General features: G+C 41.4%; 1 protein-coding gene across 4 annotated transcripts in view; it reads right to left on the minus strand.

The window, feature by feature from the left end:
- Window positions 1–3,813: 3,813 nt before the first annotated feature.
- Window positions 3,814–26,995, minus strand: part of HAUS6 (HAUS augmin like complex subunit 6) — a 38,090-nt gene continuing 14,908 nt past the window's right edge. For 2 of the 4 annotated variants that reach the window (XM_057373464.1, XM_057373465.1), the window contains exons 16-17: window positions 25,938–26,897; window positions 3,818–3,995 (exon numbers count right to left, since the gene is read on the minus strand). In XM_057373464.1, coding sequence (XP_057229447.1) covers window positions 3,946–3,995; window positions 25,938–26,897 — 1,010 coding nt within the window. In that variant the 3' untranslated portion in view covers window positions 3,818–3,945. Of the gene's footprint in view, window positions 3,996–19,087; window positions 22,756–25,937; window positions 26,898–26,995 lie in introns of those variants that run through there. The other 2 variants (XM_057373462.1, XM_057373463.1) reach the window with 2 other exon arrangements.

Consider the following 26,995-nt stretch of genomic DNA (forward strand, 5'->3'; position numbering starts at 1 on the left):
CACTTCCACACTTCCTTCCGCATTTCCTTCCCTTCCTCCCCTTGAAGCCAGGAGTTCCTCTGTATGATTTGCCTGGTTTTTGCCCCATCATTCCCTGAAACTGGCAGAACAGAGGAGAACACAACTTGTRCTCCAGATCCMTTGACCAATTGTCCCAAGGSYYTGAGGCTGCTCTTGATCATCCACAGCCATGTTATTGGGATGTCCGTGGTATCCACCTGGAAAACCATCAGCAGGGATAGTCAGTTGGCCAAACCAGCATAGAAAATTCCTTGTGATGTATCTTACTTCAGCCCCAGGAAGGGAGCACACTTCCCTGTGTGTTGGGTTCAGCTGACATCCCTTGGCTCCTCAAGGCTGATCCCAACACTGGAAGGTGGGCCAAAGGCAGGTAGTCTTTTTATCTCCCTGSTCTCCCACAAAACAGGCAAGATCTCTATGAGCATCTGGGAGTTTATGACCAATGCTGGCTTATCCATCTCTAGCATCTGGTGCTGCCATGAATAAAGGTACAGTTTCATTTTCCTCCAGTTTGTAACTTTAAAAGCAATTACACAAACCTATGGTGCAATTCAGTGACATATTAAGCTCTTCCTCAGAAACTTGTACTTCTTTGCTTCTGAGATTGTGAGCATTCTAAGAAAAAATTAAATTTAATTGGCACAAAYATCAGGTAAAAATAATTTCTACTCATCTTTATCCATGAATTCATCCCGTGTACTCCAGAGGAGCCAAACTTTATTTTCTGCGTTAAACACCTCAATTCTATCCCAAATTATAATTATAGAATTATATATATATATATATATATATATAATACAATTATGTGTTTCGCTGATTTTCTAACAACGCTGCCTAATTCAAACATAATTAAACATTAGACTGGAAAGATGTTGATTTGCTGTAAATGTGCTACTGAGCAAAGGGAGGACTGCCAAGTCAAATCTGGGCTACCTGAGCCATGTGATTCTTCACTGACCATCTGCACCTATGTTGATAACTGTGCATCTGCATTGTGCATTCRTTCATGGAAATTAAAKAAATGGGTTTTARACTCATTAAAACCCATATTTGCACCTAGCCRTTGGCCCATCAAACAGTTAGCATTGATGGTGTTACCAAAAAAAGAGGGACAAAGGGAAAACATGCAGCTGCAGGAGAATGTGAAAACTGCAGCAGCCCAAGTTTTAATCAATCTTAATTTCTGTGGAACCACATCTTTAGACGTGCAAGGGAACTCACTTTGTTCTATAGTGCTATCATATGTGGGTTTCAATAGGCTTTTAACACATAGAGGTACCAGTCAGGAAAAGGAAACCCAGGCCTGTGTCTCATGCTTTGGAAGTGCTGGATTTAAACCAGTTGTGTCTGCTTGATGTGGTTAAACCAGTTTTGTCTGCTTGTGTCATACTGYGTTGCTATAGAGATGGGTAAGATTAACATCCACCCACCAAAAAAGATCCACACAAACCTGTGATAAAGATAAATTTACACACTGGACTTCCCTTGCTCGGCATTCCCTGCCAGTCTCATATCAAAGARTTGAAAGAGCAGAGATCTTTCATGCATAAAAGAACAATATTTTCTGCCATCACAAGCCTCAGCTGTTTCTGTCATATAATCTCTGTTTCAGAATTGGCAGAATTACAGGGTGATACATGAAATCAGAAGAACAGCTGAATAAAAAGAGATGGGGAAGAAAAAGTATTTTCCTGTACAAGTCCCATACTAAAGAAATGAAGGYTCAAGAAGGCTGGCTGGTAAGATAACAGGAGCTGTAAAAAAATGCCAGACATACTCTAGGTCAATTCCTCACCACAGGKGAGTGAATATTTTACAGACTGCCGAATTTCTGAAGGCTGCATGAAATGACTGCATCATTTGGCCCTTTTATACAATATAATCTCTAGAGAATTGCTTAGTTTTCCTGCTGTAAGCGCATAATTTTTCATTGAACTAGAACATATGTTTAGGAAAGGCCTCTARGACTGATTCAAGGACTTCAAGTGAAGCAGAACCGCTGTGCTTCCAGAGTACTGTTCCAGTGGCTTCCCACCCTCAGGGTTAAGTATCCATGTTTTCAGATGGAATGTGTTTGGCTTTAACTTGCAAGCACTTAGGAAAAAATTCTATCCCAACAGGTTTCAAAGCTCTTCCAAAGTTTTATAATACATCTATACAGAAAATTGTCTTCCACTTCCTCTTTAAATACTGCTTTGATGGTCAGCACAATCCTTTCACAGAATCATAAAATCATGTATAATAGAATATCCTGGGTTGGAAGGGACCCACAAGAATCATCAAGCATGCCACAGCTTTAGCTAGCAATTGAACTAAATACTCAGGAAACAGTCAGAGCTGCCAGGAGTGAGGGAGAGGAGGATTTAGGAAACTAGAATGCGCTTAAGAAGTCAGAAAGTTTCACAGTGTTAATGGAACATTCCCAGGTCTACRGAAAGCACTTTGGACTAGGAAATGAACGATTCTGGTCAGAAGGTTAATGGTGGCCTTGTTCTAAAACAATACTCTCTAGCTGCTGGCTGAACTCTAGCAAGATGTGGCAGTTGCAACTCTTTGATGTTTCTAGTACMCATCTGGACCCCTGAAGTGAAGAGCTTCTACTGAAAAACTTCTCTTGCAAGGTGTCAGCCTAGGGTGGTTTTTGGCACCTCCCATCTGATAACCCAGTACTGGGCAGCACAATGACACAATTCGTGAAGGTACAAAATTCAGTAATATTTATGCAGTAATTGTACCTTTTGTACAATACTGAAATAGTGAAAAAGACTGGATCTCAGACTTTTTTATCCAGCAGTGACTTTAAATGTGGCTTCACAGCATGTGATTCACTTGTTCTACCTCTGTTTTTATGGACACAGCCGAACTTCCCTTATACCAATAATAATGTTTATGACTAAGATATCKCTCAGTCTCTCAGGGGGAGGGAGGACATCTCTCTCAAGAGTAAGAGTTAGGTGGGAAAACCTGGAAAAAGAAAACAAAAGAGAAACAAAGATCAATATGTCTTTTCCTTGGAATTTATGTTTTCCTTTTGTACAAAAGATCAGAAAAAGTCCGTGCCAGGCAATTAAGTTTATTTTAAGCATTCTTCAAACTGGTTTTAAAAAAGGTTACAAACAAAATCAAGCTGTCAGCATCAGTTTCCTCAAACTTGGGTGGGGGTTTGTAAGAGGTCCATCTAACAATGTGCTTTGGTGTGTGGCTGGYAGTGTAGGTTGTTTAGTGTCTAGCAAAGTGTGATGCTTTGGGCCTGACCAGACAGTTTTATAGGTTTTCATAACTGTGAGCGAATGAGGCACATGATGGGTCTGAAATGTAGTCAAGAAATCTATTGGTTTTGCTGGGAAAGTCTGGAGCATGAGTGATAAGTTTTAGTCTATTGCATAGCCAAGGCTGATAGTATTCCTTCACTATAGAAGAGCTATTAAATGGCTCAGTAATTTTATTAAGCTGGGCCAAAGATGTGTCAATGCCATTTGGATATTTCCAATGTGTCCAAGTAGAGGAGTGAAGGTCCCTTTTATCCAGAGGAGAAAATACACATCAGGTTTTCTGATGAATACAGGAGGCTGCAGTCAAGCTTTGWATTATTCCTGAAATTCAGTTTTAATGGAGAAAAGAAGAACAGGAATCTGCTTTGTCTGGTATGGTTTTGCAAGCTTGATTGGCTGACCAGGCCACCCTGGTAAGAAAATTTGTGTATATTGAGACCATCAAATGAGACATAACTGACCTTGTATTTCTAATTTTATGAGTTTCACCAGAGGAGGTGGCACATGATTCACTCTGTAATTATTATCTACTCAAAGAGAGCCTTTTCTGTACCAGATTCAGCAGCTTGCAGCTTTGAGTGGCAATCAGTCCCCTGTAGAAACACTCTTTCTGGTTCTGTGGTCAAATTTTATTTCTGACAGGCGAAAGCTATTATTTGGTCTGATCTGCTCTGTCTTTGGTTCCTTCTGTAACACAGTTATCTGAAACAAAAGAGGAATCATACTGAAGTGCTGGGCTGAAATTCTTTGATGACTTTAGGCAGATACTGTATTTTCATTATTACACATTCTACTTCAATATATATTTGTTGGTGTTACATTGTTTGAGAAATCCTAATCAAAGAGCAGCTGTGGAATACATTACACATTAGTTAAGCCCTGGAAGTGTTCTGCATCAGCACAGAAAATTGAATCAAATAGTTCTGTACCCAGTCATGCCTACAGAGATGGTGGGACTCTGCTGTCAGTCCAAGCAGAAACTGAGATGGAACTTCTAATTCTGACTCCAGTCCTTCCYTATTAGAAAAGGAATGTGCTGGAAGTTGCAGACCAAGCCCACAGTGATGTGAAGCATTGACTCATATTGCAGAAACAGCCCATGTTCCAGAAATCTTGCTATCCAAATTTATAACTAAGAAAACATTTTAGGTGGTATTTTAGAGACATTCTTATCTTCCTTCCTTGACCAGAATATCAGGGAAATAAACGARGCTCTGTAATTTGAAAATACTTACGCTGTCACATGGGGAATTGGTCACAAAACTGCCTAACCCTCTGACCAGTGCTGCAGCCACAAGACCATAGTTTTTTCCCTTTACTAGAATTCTTGTGCAACTTCCCCTAGAGACCATTATGGTTACTGGTAGGAAGTTGAAATTAAATAGTCTTGGAGCCAACCCAAGGGGTGTTTTTTGTTTTCTCTTTTTAATTTTGCCTCTCAAACCACACTAAGAGTCATGAGGCAAACAAGCTTCCAGCTGACTTTGCACAGGAAGGAAGTCTAGATGTCAAAGTACCATACAATAAATTATGCAATTAGGGTATTTGTATTAGGATATTTGAATTCTTCAATCCAATCAGAGTTTGGCACTCCTATTTCCCTTGCAGAGTAGCAGATGTCCAGGCACCACTGCACTGATGAGATTCTGACCTTGTGCCCATGCCAAAGGTACCACAATTTCCTGGAGAAACTGTCCAAAAGGGTGAACCATGAGCATATACTGATGTGTTTTTACAAGAAATGCATTAATAAAGTGTTAAAAAGTGAGAAGCTAATGAGATTTAGACCACCTCTAAGCAAAGGCTTGTTCAGAGAGCTCACATTTCAGATGCCAACTTAGAGTTACCAAAAAACTTTCCAGGTTCTCCCATCATCTTTGCTGGAGAACAGTCTGTGCATTTTGGATGTAACCACAGCTCTTGCAAAATATTCAAAATATGACAAGCAAGTCCATCTGTCTTCAATTTTTAAAATTTATAAGCTCTACACGTTTGGAGACCTCATAGGCATTACGAATTTATTTTACTTAGTCTAAGCCAGCAGTGCTACTATTCCTTCAAAATATGTTACAGTTTTRTTGTAACTCTAATTCTTAACCACAGATATTAATAGTTTCCCATGTAGCACAATCTTGAAAGCATTAGGGGGTACAGGAGGGAATGCAGGATATGAACCATATGTTGCTGGAGGGTTAGGCACATCTCCCTATAACCAAGCAAGACTATATTTAAATTAGATTACATATCAGGAGATAGAAACAGCTATGTGTGTAGCCTAGAGGAGACAAGAATTTTGAAACCCTAAGTTGCGAAGTCATCTGACGTGAGCTGTGATGAGCAAAAGGATCAACTTAAGCCTACASTGTCATTTGAGTTAGGGTGTGTTTAGTGGGAAAGAACATCACGATACAGTAGAAAAGGTCCCTTAATACTAATGTAGCACTATTTATGCGCTGCTCTAATATTTCATGATAATTAATTGAATACAATATTTCAAAGTTTCACACCTGAGTAGGTGTGCTGSTTTTGGCTGGGGTAGAGTCAACCTTCTTCCCAGTGGCTCTTAYGGGGTTTTTCTTTTGGACTTTGCTGCACACAAAGTTGATAATATRTTACAATACTACAGAGATATTTTTGTTATTGTTGAGCAGGGCTCACACAGAACCAARGCCTTTTCTGCTTTTCATGATGCCACACTGGGGAGGGGGTTGGGGGTGYCTGGRAGGTTGGGAGGACACACAGCCAGGACAGGTGACACAAMCTGACCAAAGGGACATTCTATGTGGTGTCATGCTCAGGATATAAAGTGGGGGCAAAGGAGGAAATGGACAGGCATTTGGAGCGATGCAGTTTTGTCTTCCCAAGTCGCTATTGCCTGTGGCAGRGCCCTGCTCTCCTGGAAATGGCTGAACACCTGCCTGCCCATGGGCAGCAGTGAATTCATTCTTGTTTTGCTTTGCTTGTGTGCATGACTTTTCCTTTCCCTATTAAACTGCCTTTATCTCAACCCATGAGTTTTCTTCCTTTTACCCTTCTGTTTCTGATCCTGCTGGTGGARGAGTGAGAGAGTGACTGCGTGGGGCTTGGCTGCTGGCCGGGGTTACACCACTACAGTAGGGATCCGTAAAAMCTAGCAATGCTTAGAGAATAGAGCAATGAAAATGTGTATTTTTTGTTGAATCTGGGCCTTTAAGAGAATTCATTCAGTATGCAACTTGATCTTTAAGGGGGCTTGGGCAAAGATTTCCATTTGCAGTGTTTGGAAAAATATTGTAAATTATAACCAAATGTGTCTGTGATACCTTTTATTAGAGCTCTGTAATTACACTTAAGGTGCTGACCTAAACACTGAAAAACAAAGTTATACATATGTTTCAGATACGGAGAAGTTAAGGACATCTAAACACAGAAGGAAAGTTCCTCCTCTTGCGCAAAGCAGTCTTTTTCTATTGGTTTCACTGAAGCTATTCCAATGAATACCATCTGGTGACATTGCCTATGCAAAACAAAGTGTTCAAAATTGTGTAGATGTGGGTATTTTGCACCKGTGGGTCACAGTCTTCACAACTCAAATCACTCTGAATGGACAGCATTTCCTGTGAGCGTGATGTAAAAATTGCGCTTTATGCTGTTGCAAACGTGCAGCAGTTAGACTAAAGTGTAACTTCCAATCATTTCAGCAAGGTGATTTTAATGATGCATTTATATGCCTTCTATTTCTCATCTTCTTTTGTCATTTTGACTTCTAAGAAAAAAATTGTCTGTGTACCTWGGGACAAATCTGCAATAATAAGCACCAGTCATAAGCTGCTATATTTGCACAGCACAATAAAATAAAGAAATACACAAAAGCTAACTATCTGCCTACCCATGTCAGCTAGCTGGAAGATGAGCAAAAGGGAGGTTAAGTCCTCTTCCTACTTATGATWTATTACCAAAACTACAGAGTTGTTTTAACTGTGTAACTGGATGTTTTCTCCCAGTGCACATGGAAGAGAATTTGTGCTGCATAAGAGGAAGGAAAAAAATTCCCACAAAGACAAGCCACAAAGTTACTGCTACTGAGGAACAGGGACATCGTTAGGTGCACAGTTCACCTGTTTTGTCAGCAGAGAGMTGGTATGCATTGTGTGTCCTTATTTCCCATAAGCTTCTCTTGTACTTTCATGGAATAACTCTGCAGCAAACACAGAAAGGGTCTCATACTTTGTGAACTGCTCAGACCTAGCAAATTCTATATATTTTAGATGTGTCTGATCTGCTGAATGTGTGGGTCAGCTATGCAGTATGCCAGGAGTAGGTTCAGTACATCCTAAAGATGATGCTGTTGGGTTAGAGTACAGGAATTTCCATAGCCCTRCTTCTACCTAGGATGCCTGTAGGCCTGTTAGATATGCAAAGATTAATTCAGAGAGACCCAATGCTACCATTGCTGCAGGGCTGTATTATCAACCATTTCTCTCTGTAWGGTTCCTGCACAGCTTATTTGCGTACAAATGCAATAGGAATAAAAAATGCATGCTGTTTTGATCTGTCTTCTCAAAAAAATGAAATTACCTGAACAAAGATGCAAGGACAGCTTACCTTTGTAAGTGGTTCTTACATCCATTTTGATACTGGGGAAATGTCTCCTCATCCTCAGGAGAGGCAAGGAGATACTCAAGACACAGTGTAGGAGTTATAGATATAAGTGGAGGTCAAATCTGTACTCTCATGTCTCTTGACATATTTTTCAGATATGTTTTTTATGGCAACACTTCAAGAGCTATGTAATCTCTCCTGTGAAGAATAATTTCATTATTTCTTTTGGGTTATGGGAAAAAAATGTTCTTTCTTCTGGATGCACAAAGAAATAAATACTGCCCCTTATCTCCACAACCTAAGAAAGTTTGGATATGATGCAAGCAGTTGGTGAAACACACAAGCCTTTCGCATTTGAAAACATGGACTGTGCAAAAGGAGTGGAGGCCGTTCTTGATAGCCCCTGCCAGGCCAGGTTCTCCCTTTTTTTCTCCCAGCAAAGGAAATGACTTACATGGAGTTATCTCTGTTCTGTAGTGGAGATACACCAGGAGACATAGCTCGTTTTGAAGGGCAATAATTACATCAGATTATCTAGTGTGTGTGGGAAACATAAGAGAGCCAAAAACAGCCTTCCCAGACAACAGCTGGACACCAGTTCAGCTCAGGATGGGGAGATAACATCAAAACAGTTTTGCAGCAAAACACGAGAGTTGAGAAAAAAAACACCAGTACAGTCAGTCAGCCAGATTTTTCTTAGGTATTGTTTTAAAAGAGCTATTTTAACACAGTAATGTATAGGTAGTGTTATTTAACTCTAGGACAATATTGCAGAACTGGGGTCGTGTTACTGAGCTCTAGGACAACATTGCAAAACTTCAACAAGATGGAGAAGAAAACAACATTACCATCCAAAATTCAACAACTTGTACGCATGTCACTGCCCAAATGMTTTGGTATGGGGCAGAGTTTTCTGCCTGGCACCAGCAGATTCAGTCTCTTACAACAGAAGTACCTCTCCCCTGGTGTACAGATCTGTTTAGACCATTGGCAATCAGCCAGGAGAAACACTCAGTGCAGGAGCTATTCCAGTATTAATATTGYCCTTTGCTTCTGGAGTCATGCTGAATGGGCAAGAGCCTGAGCCTCCAAATGCACTGTMTTAGTTATACATTTTAGCAAAAGAAATAAGGTCCTCCAAAGGCCATGTAGAGCAGAAGAAAAGAGAATTCACATTGCAAAGTTTTAGGTATATAGTGGTAAAAATAGAAATGCAGAAGTTAAAAAAGAGTGAAGAACATCAAGGGGTGCTTATGATGTCACACATTTTGCAGACCCTTAGCATGATTTTGTCAGCAATGTTTTTTTAATAGGGGTCAAGAAAAGACAAATGGAACAAAACAGACATTCAACATCCTCAGCAGCAGGGAGAATCCAGTAACAGAAGGGGTGTTTTCCAAGCCAAACACTGCACAATTCCATGTTTGAAACAGTCAATGTGTACCAGAATCAAGTAACAGATCACAGGTAGGCAATGTTTTACCAGCATGATCAAGTGTCTTCTGGCAGTGGGAGTATCTTTTCCACTCTATTACAGTACAAGAGATTACACAGCAGAGATTACACACGAGAGATTGATCTGCTGATAAACCAGTGGCAACCTGCATCCAAGACACCATCAAAAATGGTGCTACCTGCCTGCAACTAACAGATTTTAACCAGGGGTCTTGAGGCTGCAATACTCAGCAAAATGTTACTTAGGAAAATGTTACTAGAGAAGGCTGGTGATGGATCAGCGTTTCCTGGCTTCACAGTCTCGCATTTATTCTCACACAATCCATTAATTAATTCTCTCTATGTTTAGGCACACAGAACCAGAGATTTTAGCAGCCCTCTGTCAGGTCGCCTCTGACAGCAYTTCTCCAATAGGCCTTGGTACTTTAATGCTGGGTGTGTGTCCTTATCAGTGTTGCCCAGAGGACACTTAGACTTYCAATCCAGTGGCTAACAGTTCATGSTCTGTCTTTTTTCTTWYTAYAATGGTAGGCAAGTTGTACATATTTGGTAGTGTACAAGCCCTGAAGAAGCAAATATGAATATTTTCTGCACTTTCTTACAAGTGTGGATTCTTTTTCAGAAGTTGTAAAAAGATTCAGGGTTACAGTTAATGAGGAAATCACTAGCCTTGTCTGAGCAAGAATAGATCTGCTGATTGAAGAAGAAATTTCTAAGGGATCCCTGACAGACCCTGCTTGATAACTGTCCCTCCTTGACTACCCTAAAAATACACCAGTGAGCCCACAGTTTAGTTCTGGGTAGACACAAAAATGTCCAGGTGCTTTGGCTCATGCTGGAAGTGGAAGGCATCAGTAGAAGAGCAGGCTGCTCTTTGAAACACTGTGATACTTTTGCTTCCTTCTGAAAAGCTTCCACGTAAACAGAAACATCCGAAATGTGAGTAAACGGGCATTTCACACTTCACCAGCCACATTTGTGATTTAAATCAACAATAAAAAGGTAGAGGTAGGGGAAGGAGCTGGTAGAGTTCCACATGAGAATGGGTAYTGAGAGAGCTGGAAGAAGTCCTCACAGAGCCACTCTCCATCATTTACCAGCAGTCTTGGCTAACCAAGGAGCTCCCAAAAGACTAGAGGTTAGCAAATGTGACCTCTATCTACAAGGAAGCCTGGAAGGAGGATCTGGGGAACTACAGGCCTGTTAGCCCGACCTCGGTGTCAGGGAAGGTCGTGAAGCAGATCATCTGGAGCATCATCATAAGGCAAGTGTGAGACACCAGGSGATAAAGCCCAGTCATCAAGGGCTTGTGAAGACCAGGTCCCAAGTCCTGCTTGGTCAACCTGATCTCTTTCTAYGACAAGGTGACCTGGTCAGTGATGAGGGAAAGGCTGTGGAGGTGGATGTGTCTCTCTGGACTTTAATAAAGCCTTTGATGCCATCACCCAAAGCCTTTTCCTGGAGAAACTAGATGCTCCTGGCTTGGACAGGTGCACTCTTCCTGGGTAAAGAACTGCCTGGATGTCTGGGTGCCAAGGCTGCTGGTGAATGGAGCTAGATCCAGCTGGGGGCCAGGCACCAATGGTGTTCCCCAGGGCTCRGTAATGGGGAGTCTTTATCAATGTTCTGAGTCCTTATCAATGACCTGGATGAGCCGATGGAGTGCACCCTTATGCAGTTTACTGGTGACACCAAGCTGGGCGGGAGTCTTGATCTGCTGGAGTGTTGGAAGGTTCTTCAGAAGGATCTGGACAGGCTGGATTGATGGGCCGAGGACAATGGCATGAGGTTCAACAAGGCCAAGTGCCAGGTCCTGCCCTGAGAGAGACTGAAAACCTGAAAGAGTCACTGTAAACCTGAAAGAGCTAATGTATCAAACATTTGGCAGAAGAGAGGAGGAATGTTACCCTGCAAACTAGGTAAGATGTGGTAAAAATAGAGGGTMTTGCATAGACAGCTTAGTGTTTTTCTGGGACCAATGAATCTTGGGTAAGCATTTTTAAAAACAAGTTTGATACATCATTGCAATTGTGTCTGATGGGAAGGGGATTTGAAACTCTAAGRCCCTCCAACACCTTTGTGACAAGTTCTAGAATAACAAAACACACGTATTAGAACTAGTGTATAAATAGTGCAACAGAGATGGGCAAGGCTATGCACCCATCAYCCACGCACTGCCATCCAGAGGAAACAGGCCAGAGGCACTACTGGAGCCCTGGCTGGTGACACAGATCTGTTTTCTCTGCCTCTGTTTTCCTAYCTCTCCTCCTTCCTTTCTTCCTCTGCTTCAAACTTTGAGTCACCGCTGCTGCGGGATGYTCAAATATCACTATTGTCACGCACTCTTCAGGGAAGTTTAAACTGTGGCTGTCCAGAAACATTTAAATCATTGCTGCCTCAGACCTTCCAGCCTATCATAAGGTGTAAATCGTTCCTACCACAAATAAAACTTTTAAATTAATCATTTGTCGTTGTTTTGCCGTAGTTGAGCCCGTGGGTATCCCAAACACCATCTCCCTGAGGGCAGGCGGTCCAGGATTGCCCTCTACAGACCCGCTGAGTTACAAAACCCCGGGCAGCGCTGCGGAGAGGGGCCCGAGGGAAAGGACCTGAGGACGGGAGTCCACATGGGCTGGACATGAGCCAGCTGTGCCCAGGTGGCCAGTGGCATCCTGGCCTGGATCAGCAATAGTGTGGTCAGCAGGGGCAGGGCAGGGATCACCCCCTGTACTCACCCCCGGTGAGGCCATGCTTTGAATATTTTGAATACTGTATTCAATTTTGTGCCCCTCACTCACTACAGGAAAGACACGGAATTGCTGGAGGGTGTCCAGAGAGGGACAATGGAGCTGATGAATGGACTGGAGCACAAGCCCTGTGAGGAGGGCCTGAGGGAGCTGGGGGTGTTTAGCCAGGAGAAAAGCAGCCTCAGGGCTGTCCTTGTCACTGTCCACAGCTGCCTTGATCAGATGACAGAAAATGGCCTCAAGTTGCACYAGTGAAGGTTTAGAATGGATATTAAGAAAAATCTCTTTATGGAAAGGGTTGTCGAAGATTGGAACAGGCTGCCCAGGGACATGGTTGGGTCCTTGCTCCTGGAGTTATTTAAACCATGTTAAAAGCCATGTAGATGTGGCACTTAAGAGCACGGTGGACTTGCTAGGTTAATGTCTGAACCCCATGATTCTAGGGTTCTTCCAACCAAAATGATTCTCCGAGGATAAATGGGTGGTGTTGGCTGTTGAGACTTTAACAGCCATTGGCATCTCTTAGGTCTGTCCTTCAATTCAGCAAAGGCAAGAGGGATATTACTCAAGACTGTGCCTGKGATGACAAAGGAAGTGAGCATCAAGATCAGACAATAGCCACCACCTGAGGAAAGGAAAGCTCTCAGATCCATTTTAAAGGATCAGATTCCTGCTTTTCATAAGTTCCTTCTGTGGACGGGTACTTGGAACATCACCGTCCCAGGAGTGGGGTAGAGCCTCAGAAGTAAATTACGTCAGGAAAATGGGCATAGTGTAAGTATGAGGACTTCTTCCAAACATCAAGACTGATGGGACAACATAGCTGAGAAAAATAAACAGCCCAGCCATTCCTAGTGACTGCCTTGAGAAAAATATCCACACCTCCCTTCCAGTCATCAAGATGTCCCATAATCAGACATTCCTGGAAACCAGGCATTAATGTGTGTAAATACCACACAAAACAGAGAACAAAAGGAAAATACTCCTCCAATAGCCTCAATACTTTCCTGGACAATGAATCTGCTCACTCTTGTTCGTCCATGCGACTTTTTTGGAACCGATTTTGTGATAAAAACCTTCCTGCACACCCCTGACACTTTCTGGCCACACTTGTGGTCTTCCAGCATTCTTTGCAATTATTCCTCATTCTCCAGTGGAAAATGATCTTCCTATTCTTTCTGCTCCAAATCTGCTGGCTTCACATCGCTTTAGTCCTCCACTCTCCTAAGGTCCATGATGCAGCAGGCCAGTCTKCAGCTTGGCTCTGGAGTGTGTTGACAAGGCCCTTATGTCAGCATTTTGTGGTAAAACTGCACTCAGACCTGAGTAGGGAGAACAGCTACACTGCCTGCTTCAGCATGGACCTGCAGATGGTGCAGCCAGGGGCCAGCAGCAGCATATTGCAAATGAGAAATGGCTGATGAGGAGCAAATTAATGGCACTTCACTAATATCTGTTAGCACCCCAGCTGCATGCATAGGGTTCGGAGGGATTTGGTGTGACACCAGGTTTCTTTGCCAAGTGGTCCAAAACAGAGGTTTTGTGCAGCTYTCTGCAGTACCAGACAGGCTTTTCTCTGCTGACACGTTATCCTGCACCAGCCCAGTGCTTGGCAGTGGGGAAGGTGAGGGGTCCTGTGGGTCAGCAGGACAAGGGTATGCAGTGCAGGTACCTCTCTGAATACCCCACAGGAGCAGGCAGGGAACAGCTGGCAGAACCTACAGTTTTCCCCTGGTAGACATTCCTGGCATCATGAATGCTGGGGAACTCCTCAGCAGCCCAGGATGAGAAAAAGGCCAGGACTGCCTGTAGGCAGCAGCAGCCTCTGGCTGCCATGCTTTTTACCCAGTGATGAAGTTCTCAGCATGATCTGACAACACAAGTGGCTTTACACTTCAAATATTCCCCCCTTCCTCTTGTACATTATTCTGCTTTCTTTGATGAATTTCAGAGTGAATTTTGCCCTAAATTATGATATATGCCCACAGATTTTTCAGTAATACTCACTGTATTATGGACAATCACTGATTRTCATTAGTGATAATTCACCACCAACATGTGATAGTATAAAAGCTTTATTTCTACACCCACAGAGGCATTCCTGAAAATATTTTTTTTACTGGACAAAAATGTRAAAAACAGAGCAAGAATCTAAACAGCAAGGAGTGGAACAGTGCTTCACTTATAGGTTTGCTACACATTACTACTCCTTCTGGCATGATAAATATTTATAAAATAAATACATGATTCTTCAGGACTAAAGTCAYTGTTTTGTGACTGCAGCAAGACAGTACATTGATGTCAGTGCTAAACAGTTAAAATTATTGTATAAACACTTCGATATTGCAGCTGTCATATTGTTCCCTATTTTGTAAAAACTGATAATACATAAATTTTGAGATCTGCTATATTTGTCTGCTTAGATGTGGGGTTGGGCTTTTTTTTGTTAATTCTTCTGATTTTCACTTTCCTCTGATTTTCTAAATTACAGTTTCCTTGACTGAGGTCTATCAAATTAGCCTGGCCAATACTACTGATAAAATAAAACAAGTAAGTACRTAAGGATAGCTTCTTTTTTTTCACATTCATTTACAAGGATTATGGAAAAATCACAGACCCTTYGAGGGTAAAAAAGAATACAGGTCTTCTGCTTTCATTTATCAGTATAGAAGCTGAGATGAAATACATCAATAATTTATCTGTTTACATTAAAACTTGTTTAAATCAAGGAGGACACCCTGGAGTCACAACTCAGGACCAGAATTCAGGATGTTTGMTAAGTGGCTTACTACTGATTATTACTGTCCACAGAGGTCGTGGGTGCCATAGTATTACTGCTTGAGAGATAAAAACTGCAGCCCAAGATGTCCAAATTGTCATTCAGGTGAATGTAGCTCTCCCTTGTTAAAAACACTGGTTCTCAGACCAGCCCTCACAGGGAAAAACAACATCTCCATTACCACAAAATTCASTTCTGGTACCATCTCTAATTTCAGTTGATGCCTTATCAATCAGGCTGATCTGAAAGAGAGGCCAGACAAACTTAAGAGAATGAGAATACACAACTTTAATACAGGCCTAACAGGCCTACTGGTACATTATGCAGACAAAAGCCTCCTCCTGAGGCTACACCCAAAATGGACACGGGGTCACGAGATCTTCACCTTTTATAAGTTCTGCCTTATTAACATATTGGGTCTTAATTCTCCAATGATCTTTACAGGTGATGATGTCAACCACCCCAAACTTGCTCCCCCCCAACTCGCTGTTGTTTACATATTTTGGGGCTCTCAGGCAGCGAGGTGTCCTTGGATTCAGGCTCAGAGAGGGATTGTTTTGTCTAAAGATGAGAGAGCAGTAGTTTTAGTGCTGTACTAGGGAAGTACAAGAATACAGATGCATGAAAATAGAGAAACTAAAAATCCTAAGGCATCACAGTGAATGGTCAGATTGAAACARCAGTATAGAAATTTCTTGTTTAGATGGCATGATGCTGTTGTGCAAAACAAGACAGGGATGAAGAAGATGATGAAGACACCTGATGAAGAWCTGGGGCAGGCTCTAACAGCAAGAACTGATTGCCAACAGTTAGGCTGCAAAGAAAACCACTGAAGATGAGTCTTTATTTTTCAAACTCTCTTGGAAGAAATTTTTCAAATTCTCTTCCAAGCTATGGAGATAACAGAGGCCTGGCTACCTGAGTTACAGAAGAATAGATGACAGATTAGATGATTGGAAAGGGAAGAAGATTACTCATTTGCAAAGTGTATCACATACATACAAATATTGAATATGGCAAAAAATATCAGGAAGGCGCATATGAAAAGTAAAATGTTCAGCTTTTAGATGGTAAAGGGGTTTGAAACAAATACTAAATCTACAATAAAATCAAGATCTCCCTTGAGAGAAGAGAGCCCTTGTGTTTGAAGCCCTTGTGATCATAATAGTACAAAAGCATGTTAACCTGAAACATTTGGAAGATTATCTATATACTTCCCACACAACTCAGAAACTTTTATCTTTGTGTATCAGAGGGCTGAAGTCTGGATGCCAAACTTCACTTTTTCCACCAACCCATGCATTCACTACGTGTTAGAACAGGTGGTTCTGTAGTCACCTCCAAATTACTAAGTAACAGTTGAGAGAGGGCTTTGACACATACCCATATGTCTTCACTGCAATTTTGGGCAAAAATTTAGCAAAAGAGGAAGGTGCCTGTAGCTGTATAGTGCTCATCAGTGCCTAATGAACTTCATGATTGCTTAATCTTCCAAATTTACTGTCATGGAAAWCTGCTATGGAAAAGTACAGTTTGCAACATGACAGTGCAGTCTGACAATATAAGCACCATGGAACGATCACAAGCTGCTCTGTGAACTCATCTAGCTCAGAGAATTGCAAGCAAATTTTAGGTAACTGTTCAAAGACAGTCACTTTRCTTTTAGAGGACAGAAATTCTTAAGGTATTAAAATCCCTTTTGATGAGAAAAATCATCAAATGAAGTAAGTTATACACAAGAAAGAGTGAGTATTTCCTGTTGAACTGTTCCCTGTATTCACATTTATCCTACATGGTAATGAATCCCTAGGTTTTGTCTTTGARCAATGTGATTCTGTTCTGGCAGCCAACTTATCCAATTCTTTCATTGCAGCTAAAATTTACCAGAAATTACCAATGCTTTTTATATAAAACTGGAGAATCAGCTGAATTGTGCCCATACTGGTGAGGCCACACTCCCTGCCCTTTCTGTTAATATGSCCATACAGTTTTGTGCTTTCTTATTCCTACGTGCATCTGTAAAACCTCGCAAATTGCTGGCACTGCTGATGGGAATTTTAATTGCTCTATTTTCATTTTCCCTAATCTGTGTAGCTGCTTTCCATACAGTCATTCCTATGCAGAAAAAAAATCACATTATTCTGGAAATTTAAGATTCGGGAAGTCTTACATAGTAASTGCGTTCTTAGTGCAGTATCATGCATTTCTGATCAAATCCCTAGGCTAACTCCAGGGTGTAGGATCTCCCACTGACACAGTGTTTTATACAAAACGTTGATATACACTGTAATTAGCAATCCCCAGAGATATTTTCAAAACAGTTTCTGGAAACACTAGAAAATGTAAAGGAGCTTTTCTCTACAATTTTTTTCTGCTTTGAAGCAGCTGTAAGYACTTAAATAATTTGTGAGCTCAGTTAGGACCTCCTCCATCCCTTTAGACACACAGCTAGGATCTCAGAAGCTACACCTTGTTCATTCCTTTTGAAAACACATTTCCCACRGGTTTCCCATCAGAAAAGTCTACAGGAATCAGGTATGTGGAGGGAAAAATGCTGCAATCTGAGAACAGATAATTTCGGATGGAGAAAGAGATGTAAGAAGCAGAAAAGAGGAACTCCTGAAACAAGGAGCAAATATTCATAGAGGGAGGCTGGGGAGAAAACATACTGAAAGACACTGAAGGCAGAATCTGTTCTTACATAAGAGGACAGACAAAAAGTAAAAGGTAAAAGGTTATGAACAAATTGGAGGGGACTATGGAAAACCCTCAGAGGTGAAAAAACATCCAGGACTTAAAGAAGACAAAGTGTGGAAGAAGGGAGAAGTGGTGTCAAAGTACTGGGAAGAACCATCATTTGGGAAACCTGGATTTTGCTTTAAGTGATTGATTTGATTATATACCTAGATAGATTGCATGAATTGTAGAAAAATCTGGTTAAAGATACACTACATCTTTGGTCTGTTAAAGCACCTTTACAGTACTATACTAACTTGCAGGTGCATTAATTCATGACAGCTTACTAGCTAGAGGTACATATCCCCTTTAAAAACAAGTTTAACCTGTTGAAAGTACGTCTAAGTGAAGCCTTTTAATGCTAAGTAATGTGCATGAAATTTTTTTTTAATAAAAATGTACATGAACATCTGAAATCTGACATTCTCCATTCCTGTTTTTTTTTGTTTTACGTGAAGTTGTAGCCTCATCAGTGATGTTTACTGGAAATGCAAGCACCTATCTTAAGCTAATGGAATATCACCTTGCATATTGAAAGAACTATTTTGATTATGACAYTGTGATTGCTTGTTCATAAATATGCTTGGAAAGGCTGTTCTCATATTATGACATCTGAAGTATTCATATGCAATATTCCTAGTAAGAACTCTACATAATACTTACACCTTACAATATGGAGCCAAAGGTGTGAGATGTAGGCTTTAAAAGCAATACTGCAGTTAAGATTGCCTGTAGCAGATCAGTCTAGACCCACAGTCAATATGGATTATAGTATAATTTAATTCATACAACCAACACCAAATTTTCCACAGATTAAGACTGACTTGAGAGCCACAGTTGAAAAGCATTTGCATCTTTTACTTTTGCTTGGGTTTTTTTTTGAACTGCTGCCGTGTTTTGTTGTAAATAGATCATAAAAGACATGTGCAGGCACAYCACTGTTTTGGACGTGGATTAGGAATCAGCATGCAGTAATAAATGGCAACAGGATGCAACATTTAGACTGTGGTGTCTTGGGCTCAAGCTGCAGTTTGTTAGCAGACAAGTGGGCCTGGGCMGGACCAAGTGACCTTAGGGCTATCTCTCTTTACATATCTGCCCTTACTGAACACATTAATGTAACTCAGCCATCAGCACACATGGAAATATAAACGTTTRACAGCAAGTTTTACCAGTCCATGGTGCAATGGATCACAATGGCTGGATCTGGTGTTTCACTTCTAATTTAAGAAGGCCTGCATTATCTTCTCCTTACATTCTTTAAAATGATGTTCTGCCAGTGGTGAAGCTTTTCTGCAATATTTTAATGCATTGTAAATAGAATATTCATAAGTGTGTCTAACTCTGACATCTTGGCTGTATTAAATATGCTATAGTGAAGATTAGTTTATGGCTAGATAGTAAAGCCCATCTTTGTTTCTCTGGCTAACCTAGCTTATTTTCTGTTAGATACCACARAATATCCACAAGACCTGCTGAATTCTTTTTTATCATTATTTTATAAAAAAAATCATTTTTTATCATTATTTTCATAGGCTTGGAAACAAGAATTCTTTCTGTACCATCAATTCCAGTCCTTTCTCCACTTTTGCCATTTCTCTCACAGAAAACATGCATTCACATTTAACTGGTTTATTGCCAGGAAAATTAATTCTAGGAACAGAATGGAACATTTTCTTGACCTGAAATGCAATACGGAGCAATTCAAATTTCCTTAAGCAACAGTTCCACCCGCTTTGGTTTTTCTTCCAAATGTTCTTGAAAACTGTCAAGTAAAAGGACTTTGYTGAGCAATGACCAGGACTTGCAGAGGACTTGAAGATCAGCAGCCAGCCAGAGCTAGAAACCCACCTAAAAGGCTTGACATGCAACACTTTGCAATGCCAGTTTTCTTCCTGTCTCTGGTAAGCTATTTATTTCCAAGTATCTAGCACAGTATCTCTACATTTACCCAACAATAAGTAGAAATATTTGTGACTAACATAAAGTTATCTTAAAACTTAAGTAAAGTAAAAGTGCTGCCATCTTCTGGTGAAAAGTCCAGGACATCAAACAACGGCAAATACAATTGTTCCCATTATCTTGGAAGACTATGTGGTATTACTTGYGCAGTAATTACCTTGGAGAGAAACAAGATTACTGATCTCACAGGATTTAAGGATCCTTTTCATAAATCCCCTTTAGGTGASCCCTTAGTATATAGACCACATGCAATAATCTGGACTGTCAGAAGGACAAGGTGTCTTCAAYTCGCTTGCATAACAATTCAGTAAGTTTCTGGGGTTTTATTCAGTAAATATTTTCAAAATTTCTATTTTGAATTAATATGCAAAAAAAAAAAAAAAATTCACCCTCCTACTTATGCATTAAGTTTAAAAATTACTGCCAGAGCATTGAACTGTAATAATGATAAAGTCAGGATTTTCTAACCACTAGCACGCCCCACTAACTGAAAAACAACGGTTAAAATAAATACTGATGACTAATACAGGCTTCCAAATCAAAACGTGCTAAGCAGCAGGGAGAGGCCTTAGAGACACATGGTGAGCAAAGCTTACCCACTCCACCAGCAYTAACACAGATTGTTCCTCCTAGTGCAGAAAATCTGCCTAAAATGAAAGCCAGCACTGGTGCACAACGCCCAGGAAATTATTCTTGGCTCATTCCAATTATATTTTGCATCATTCTACAAGATCAACAGTTTTGATTTGCAAGAACTGGCTGTTCRTGTTACCTGAGCACCTAAACGACATTGAAGAGTCAGGGTGTGACCTCTGAATCTCAGGTCTCAGCCCTGGTCTTTACTGATATGACAAGGATTTAGCAGTCCCAGGCCCCTAAGATCAATGGAAAATGTAATTTTGGAGTCTGTGTTTTGTATGTTCTGTCTGTACTGAACATAAATCACTCTTTATGGACAAATACAAAGAATGTAAGAACATTAGAATGTCACCAGTTCACTGGAAGTTGAAAAATGCAAGTATAGTTCTGTCAGTGGATTTCTGCAAGTAATGGGAGAGGATCAGAAGGGTRAAAACAAGAAAGTGGTTTGAGCCCCATACCAGCCACTGTGAAAAAAAAAAACCACTCTACCCCAAACAAAACAGGTTGGGGGAGGATGTGATGCACAGGGCCATAAAACAGAAGTACTTAGATTGAGCTCAAGCAGTCTTTTAGCAAGCCTGAATTACATGCTTGGCTTGATAGCCCTGGTTCAATCTTCTGTGTTCCATCATCTGGAAAAACTTAGGTAGAAATTACTCTGTTGGTATGAGAGCTCTCTTACCCCTGCAATGCTTCACTTCAGGTGAGATAGCTCGTGGAGCAGCATTTGGAGGTAGCCCTTCTGCAGGAGAATGCTTTCAGAACATCCCTCCCTACATACGTATCACCTACTCTTCAGTCAATGTGAAGCTATTCAGCTGGGTCTGACAGACTTGTGCATAGTCTTACRGCTGGGGAGTTCTGTGCTTAACTGGCAAAAAGCAGAATTGCAGAGAGTTGGGAGCACCCTTCTGYCTCCACTCTGGGTATTTTATAACTTCTAAATAATATATTACACTGGATGGTGTTTTTGCATGACRCCAACAGTGGTTTCTGATTTATTTATGTGTAGGCAATCATCCCAAGACATGAATCTCATCCACAGTCACTCATTTATGTATTTCTGGTAACCTGTCTCTTACAGTTGCATACACTGTACTAGTTTGTATGTGGACACACCTGACAGGGAAAGCTGCAAGAATGCTTGTAATGTTTATCGTTAAGTACTCCAGGAGCCACTGACACAATCATTTCACTAGTGTTTGGACATTATTAGTWGTTTAAAGAGAATTTATTTACACATTATTTTTTTTCTTTGAAAGCAGTTGAGTAATGACACAAGTAGARACAGTCATTGTTCCAAGAGGTTTTTAGACTAAAATCTAGTGAAGAATTGTRTTGACCCATTTATTCATTCTGTTGGGGTCCCTCTTAATGGCAACATACACAATGGTGTACCAAATGCTTCTCTGACTTTTTTATCATTTGCAAACTGCCTGCAGGTGCCATCACTCACATTAGACAGGTAATTTATACAGTTGTATTTCTGGCCGCTCATAATACCCTGCTGTTTTCAGCTTCCCCTCACTAAATCAGTAAATTACCGCTCTACATGAGAATTTTATCCAGAATTTCAAACTAATTATGGTGGCCTTCCAATTAAGGCCTAATCAAAAACGGCCCAAGTATCCAACACAAACCAGTGGACAGGACAGCTAGTACCTATAAAACAAAAACCATAATGTTAAACATAACTGCAACAAGTAAAGACTGCTTTTTTACATAACTTGAAATGTGAGGCCAGGGCTCCACAGGCAACTCAAAATTCAAAGCTGAGCATAGAAACAACTTTATTTGACAATTCTTCAGAGTCTGAACACATTAGGCTAGTAGTAACTTTTACAAGCAGTTTACCTCTCGGAACCTCAACTTTTACTTTCTCACCTTATCGCAGGCTCTATTACCAGTTACATCACAATACARTAAGTGCATGTCAGTGGCTAAAATCAAGCAGCATTAACCCTACCATAAGTCATACAATTTTGTAACATTAGTGTAAAGCATTTATTCAGTAATACAGCTAAAGAAAAATGCACTCCAGTGAAGTTTAGAAAAAGAGAACAGCYTCTGTTCTGTTTTATCAACAGAACTGATGGCAATATAATCCTAAAGTTTCAGTGAGAGATTAATGYAAAGGAGTGCAGTGCACCAAGTAAAATCTGAATCTGTTGGGTTGAAGGCTGGGGAGGGGCATGGGGTGTGGATTAGGAGCAAATTAACAGATTTCACCATTTCTTCTTTGACATTTCATTTTTTCATTTTTAGGATTATGCCATATACTCAACATATACTATTTTTTAAAATATGCCTAGAAAATAAAATATAATTCTGCGTGTAGATGATGGGCTGTACATAGAAGGCCACTCTGGAGCCAGACCAGGCAACTGACACTCAAAACAAGGATATTGGAACACAGTCTCCAACAAAATCCAGACAATGCTTGGAGAAGATACTACACACTAAAGTGAACCATAAATGCACTGTTATGGTTATGCTGSTTTACAAATTCCATCCGGATGAAGGTTCCTTTGTGCTTGGCTTCTAACTCAACTGTTCTTATCTGAAAGAGAGAACATACTAGTTTGCACTCTATAATATTCAACTACTAGACAGAAATACTGAAGATATTTCACATATTATTAATAAAGCATATTAAATACTACTTTAATTTTGATAACTGCTCCAATCAGTTGCTATCAATAAGCCACAATTTTAAATGAAAGCCATATTGCAGCAAGTTTGCATGAACTATAAATCTCACTACTCCTGSAGAGTAGTTTATATTAAATTTCAAATAATTTGCTAAATCACAGAATCACAGAGTCCTTACGGCTGGAAAGGAYCTCGGAGATCATCTRGTCCAGCCCCCCTGCTCTGACACCAGATCACTGAAATGGTGACACAAGAACATGTCCAGTGGGTTCTGAATGTCTCCAGAGACGGAGACTCCACAACCTCCCCAGGCAGCCTGTTCAGTGCTCTGCCACCCTCAGTGTAAGAAGTTCTGCCTCATATTATGGTGGAACTTCTTGTGCTTTTGTTTATGGTCATTACTCCTTCTCCTGCCATTGGGCACCCCTGAAAAGAGTCAGGCCCCACCCTCCTGACACCCACCTTTGAGATATTTCTCTGTACTGATCAGATCTCCTCTCAGCCTCCTCCACACTAAACACACGCAGCTCCCACAGTCTCTCCTCATGAGAGAGATGCTCCAGACCCCTGACCATCCCTGTGTCCCTCCACTGACCCCCTCCAGCAGCTCCTTCTCTCTCTTGTGCTCAGGAGCCCAGAACTGGACACAGCACTCCAGAGATGGCCTCACCAGGGCCCAGTAGAAGGGGAGGATCAGCCTCCCTCAGCCTGCTGGCCACACTCTTCCCGATGCAGCCCAGGATGACATTGGCCCTCCTGGCCACAAGGGCACTGCCAGCTCATGGACAGCTTGYGATCCACCAAGAGCCCCAGSTCCTTCTCTGCAGAGCTGCTCTGCAGGAGCTCAGCCCCAGCCCGTGCTGGCCCTTGGGGCTGTTCCTCCCCAGCTGCAGGACCCCACACCTGCCCTTGTTGAACCCCATTRGGTTTCCCTCTGCCCAACCCTCCAGCTGATCAAAGTGCCATGGAATGGCAGCACAGCCTTCAGATGGATCAGCCACTCCCCCAGTTTAGTGTCACCAGCAAACCTGCTGAGGGCACGTTTGATCCCTTCCTCCAGGTCATTGATAAACAAGGTGAATATTGGAGAGTGGACCCAGAGCTGATCCCTTGGGAACACCACTGACTGCAGRCCTCCAGCTGGACTCTGCTCCACTGATTGTGACCCTCTGAGCTCTGCCTTCAGCCAGGTCTTGATGCACCTTGACTGCCCATTGATCTAACCCACATTTCCTGAGTTTACATATGAGGATGTTATAGGAGACATCATCAAAAACCTTTATGAAGTTAAGGAAGTGTTGAGCAATCCATCTGGTCCAGGCAGCTGGGCATCCTAGCTAAGATGCAAACTGAGCTTTGGGAGCTGGAGACAAGAGGATGTGAACTTGACACAATTCAGGATAACAAGAGGCATGAACATGGGCGACAGCAGCCAGGTGAAYAGACATAGAGAGACACATCAGGAGCTGGGAATTCCCAACCTTTTGGATAATAAAGGAAATGAAGTGATGACACCAGCCAGGTGGATGGACACAGAGAGGAGGGACACAGAGAGGAGGGGAGATGAAGACTCAAGAGCAAGAGCAAGACGTGTGTGGAGAGACTGAGGGTTTAAAAATCCAGGGTTCCTTTGCTGGGGGTCCTCCTCAGARGCACCAGCTTGAGCTGTTTCTGTGTTACTATGCCATGAATAATGGCTTTATGGACTGAGAGACTGCTATGGGAAACGTGGGGTTGAACTTGTAAGGAAAGAAACCTGACCTGACTCCTGTGTAAGGAGACAAGAAGGGCACCCATCAGCTCACTGGAGCCACCCGCAGTGAAGTGGTTTCACTCCCAACACTGAAAACCTCTGATGCTGGGAACTCTCTGGTGACTGCCAGAGAGTCTCACAAATTGTCAGAAAGGGAAGTTTCTTTAACAGCAGACAGCATCCACTGCTCTCCCCTCACCAACCCATCCTGCCATCCCATCATTGGAAGGGTACTGGTAAAGTATGATTCCACCTGTCTACTCCCAATGGCCATCACGACTACCTGGTGAATGCATCCTGACTACTGATGACCYACATTTCTTCGACAATGCTTGGTGACGATCTTCAGAATGAGTTGTTTCACCACCTTTCCAGGGATGGAGGKAAGGCTGACTGGCCAGTAGTCTGACAGGTCTTTCTTGCTGTCGTTTTTGAAGATGGGAGTAATGCTGGTTTTTCTCCAGTTATTGGGCACYTACTGTTCTCCATTTCTCAAGGATGATGGAGAGTCGCTTAACAATAACATCTGCCAGCTCCCTTGGCACCTATGGGTGTTTCCCATTGAAGTCCATGGATTTATGGGTGTTAAGTCTTTCTAGCTGCTCTCTAACCCAACCCTCTATTGACCAGGGAAAGTCTTCCTTTCTCCTCCCTTTCTGTCTTACTGCTGAGGCCAGGCATTCCTGAAGGATGGCTTCAGCAGTAAAGACTAAGACAAAGAAGGCATTCAGCAATTCCACCTTGTCTGTGTCTTCCACCACTAGGACACTCATCTGCTCCAACTATGGCCCCACACTTTTCCATTATCTTTAATAATTTAACCTCACATGTAACTAAACACTGTTTAAACAGAGTTAAACTGGTTAAACAGAGTTGACACTTCCGCTGTAAATGGGGTAAGGCAGGCAGGAATGCAGGACAGCTCTATCAACACCTTCCTGAACTCCCAGAGGTTCCAATGACCTATGGCATTTCTAAATAGCCAAATCTGTTYGGAGTAAATACACAACTTCAGAGTSTAACTTCAGATCACTTAAAATCTAACTGTAGATTGCTGTTAATGCACCTTATAGCTTTGTTTTTGTTTTAAACAGCTGCGGATTACTGCAGAAAGTCAAATGAGCATCTTTTCTCATACTTCAAAGATGTTGATAGAACTAGAGAACTAAAGGAAACATGTTTCCTTTTTTTTATCCTCTATAAAGAATAAGCACACAAATAATTTGTTTCCCTCTACTTCCACAGCACAGYTCAATTACTCAGAGCAGCTTATTCACAATAGTACAGCCAGTGACAGAAAGACAAAATCTTGATGGATAAAGAACACAAACACATACCCTTCAATTTATGTGGTAAGTCTAATGGGACTTCATGTACCACTTCCTCCAGCTGTTTACAGGTTATCAGCAAAGATGATAGGGAATATTTGCCTTCATTAGAAGAGGCTGGCAATGGCGTCTTGGTAAATCCTTCATCCACAAAAGCATCATCATCATACCTCTCTATTTCTTCTGGTATAGGACTTAGTTCATATCTATAATTTTCAGCTTCATCTCCATTATGTGTTTGATGCAGCTCCTCTTCACTCTGATATGCAKTCCTTTTTAACACTTCATGTGAAGTGGATAGGGACTGGATATCTATATCCAACTTTTTAATATCCTCGTTATTTTCTGAGCCACCTGTTACGTTTGCACCGTCCATTGTATAAAAAAAAGAATCTGCAGATATGCTGAGATCTATGCTATCAGATTCTGGAAGTGTCTCATCCAATATCCCCATGTCAGTTTCATGAATGACAGAATTTAATAAAGATAAACTAGTGCACAGCTTCTCATCCGACTGAAAAATGCGACAGTGATCTGATAGTAGTCTATTTGTTTTCCTACTACTTTCCAAACAAGTATCTGGAATATCTATGCTCCTCTCTGTATTTTGCAAAGTCTGACTTAGATCTTCTACAAAACTTCCATTCAAAGCAGAACAATCAAGTTTCTCTGATTCACTTCTCTCACTCTCTTGAATTCCAGATGTTTTTGAATCTGAAGATTCAAATGTGTGACTCATGCTCACTTGCTCCTCAGGAATAGATTCTGTTGAACTTAACTGCGACTTCTTTTCTGACACGGAAGGAGATGCAGGCTCAGAGCACACAAGGGTAGAGTCATTCTCCTCTTGCTTACTGAGTGTAGCATTTATTGAAGATTTTTCTGTCACCACTTCAGCTGAGGACAGTTCCGTGTCTAATGAACCCTCAGTCTGAATAGCTTTTCTCCACGAGCTTCTGATTTCAATAACTAAATGGAACAAAACAAGGTAGAATTTTAATACTTTCATACTCTCAATCAAATCTATTTTTACTCTGTCCCCTCAGTGACWTAAGCAATCCAAGAGG

Source organism: Malurus melanocephalus, unplaced genomic scaffold (genome assembly GCF_030028575.1).
Source record: "Malurus melanocephalus ecotype Western Australia unplaced genomic scaffold, MMel_1.1 scaffold_198, whole genome shotgun sequence".
In the NCBI taxonomy this organism is placed as follows: Eukaryota; Metazoa; Chordata; class Aves; order Passeriformes; family Maluridae; genus Malurus; species Malurus melanocephalus.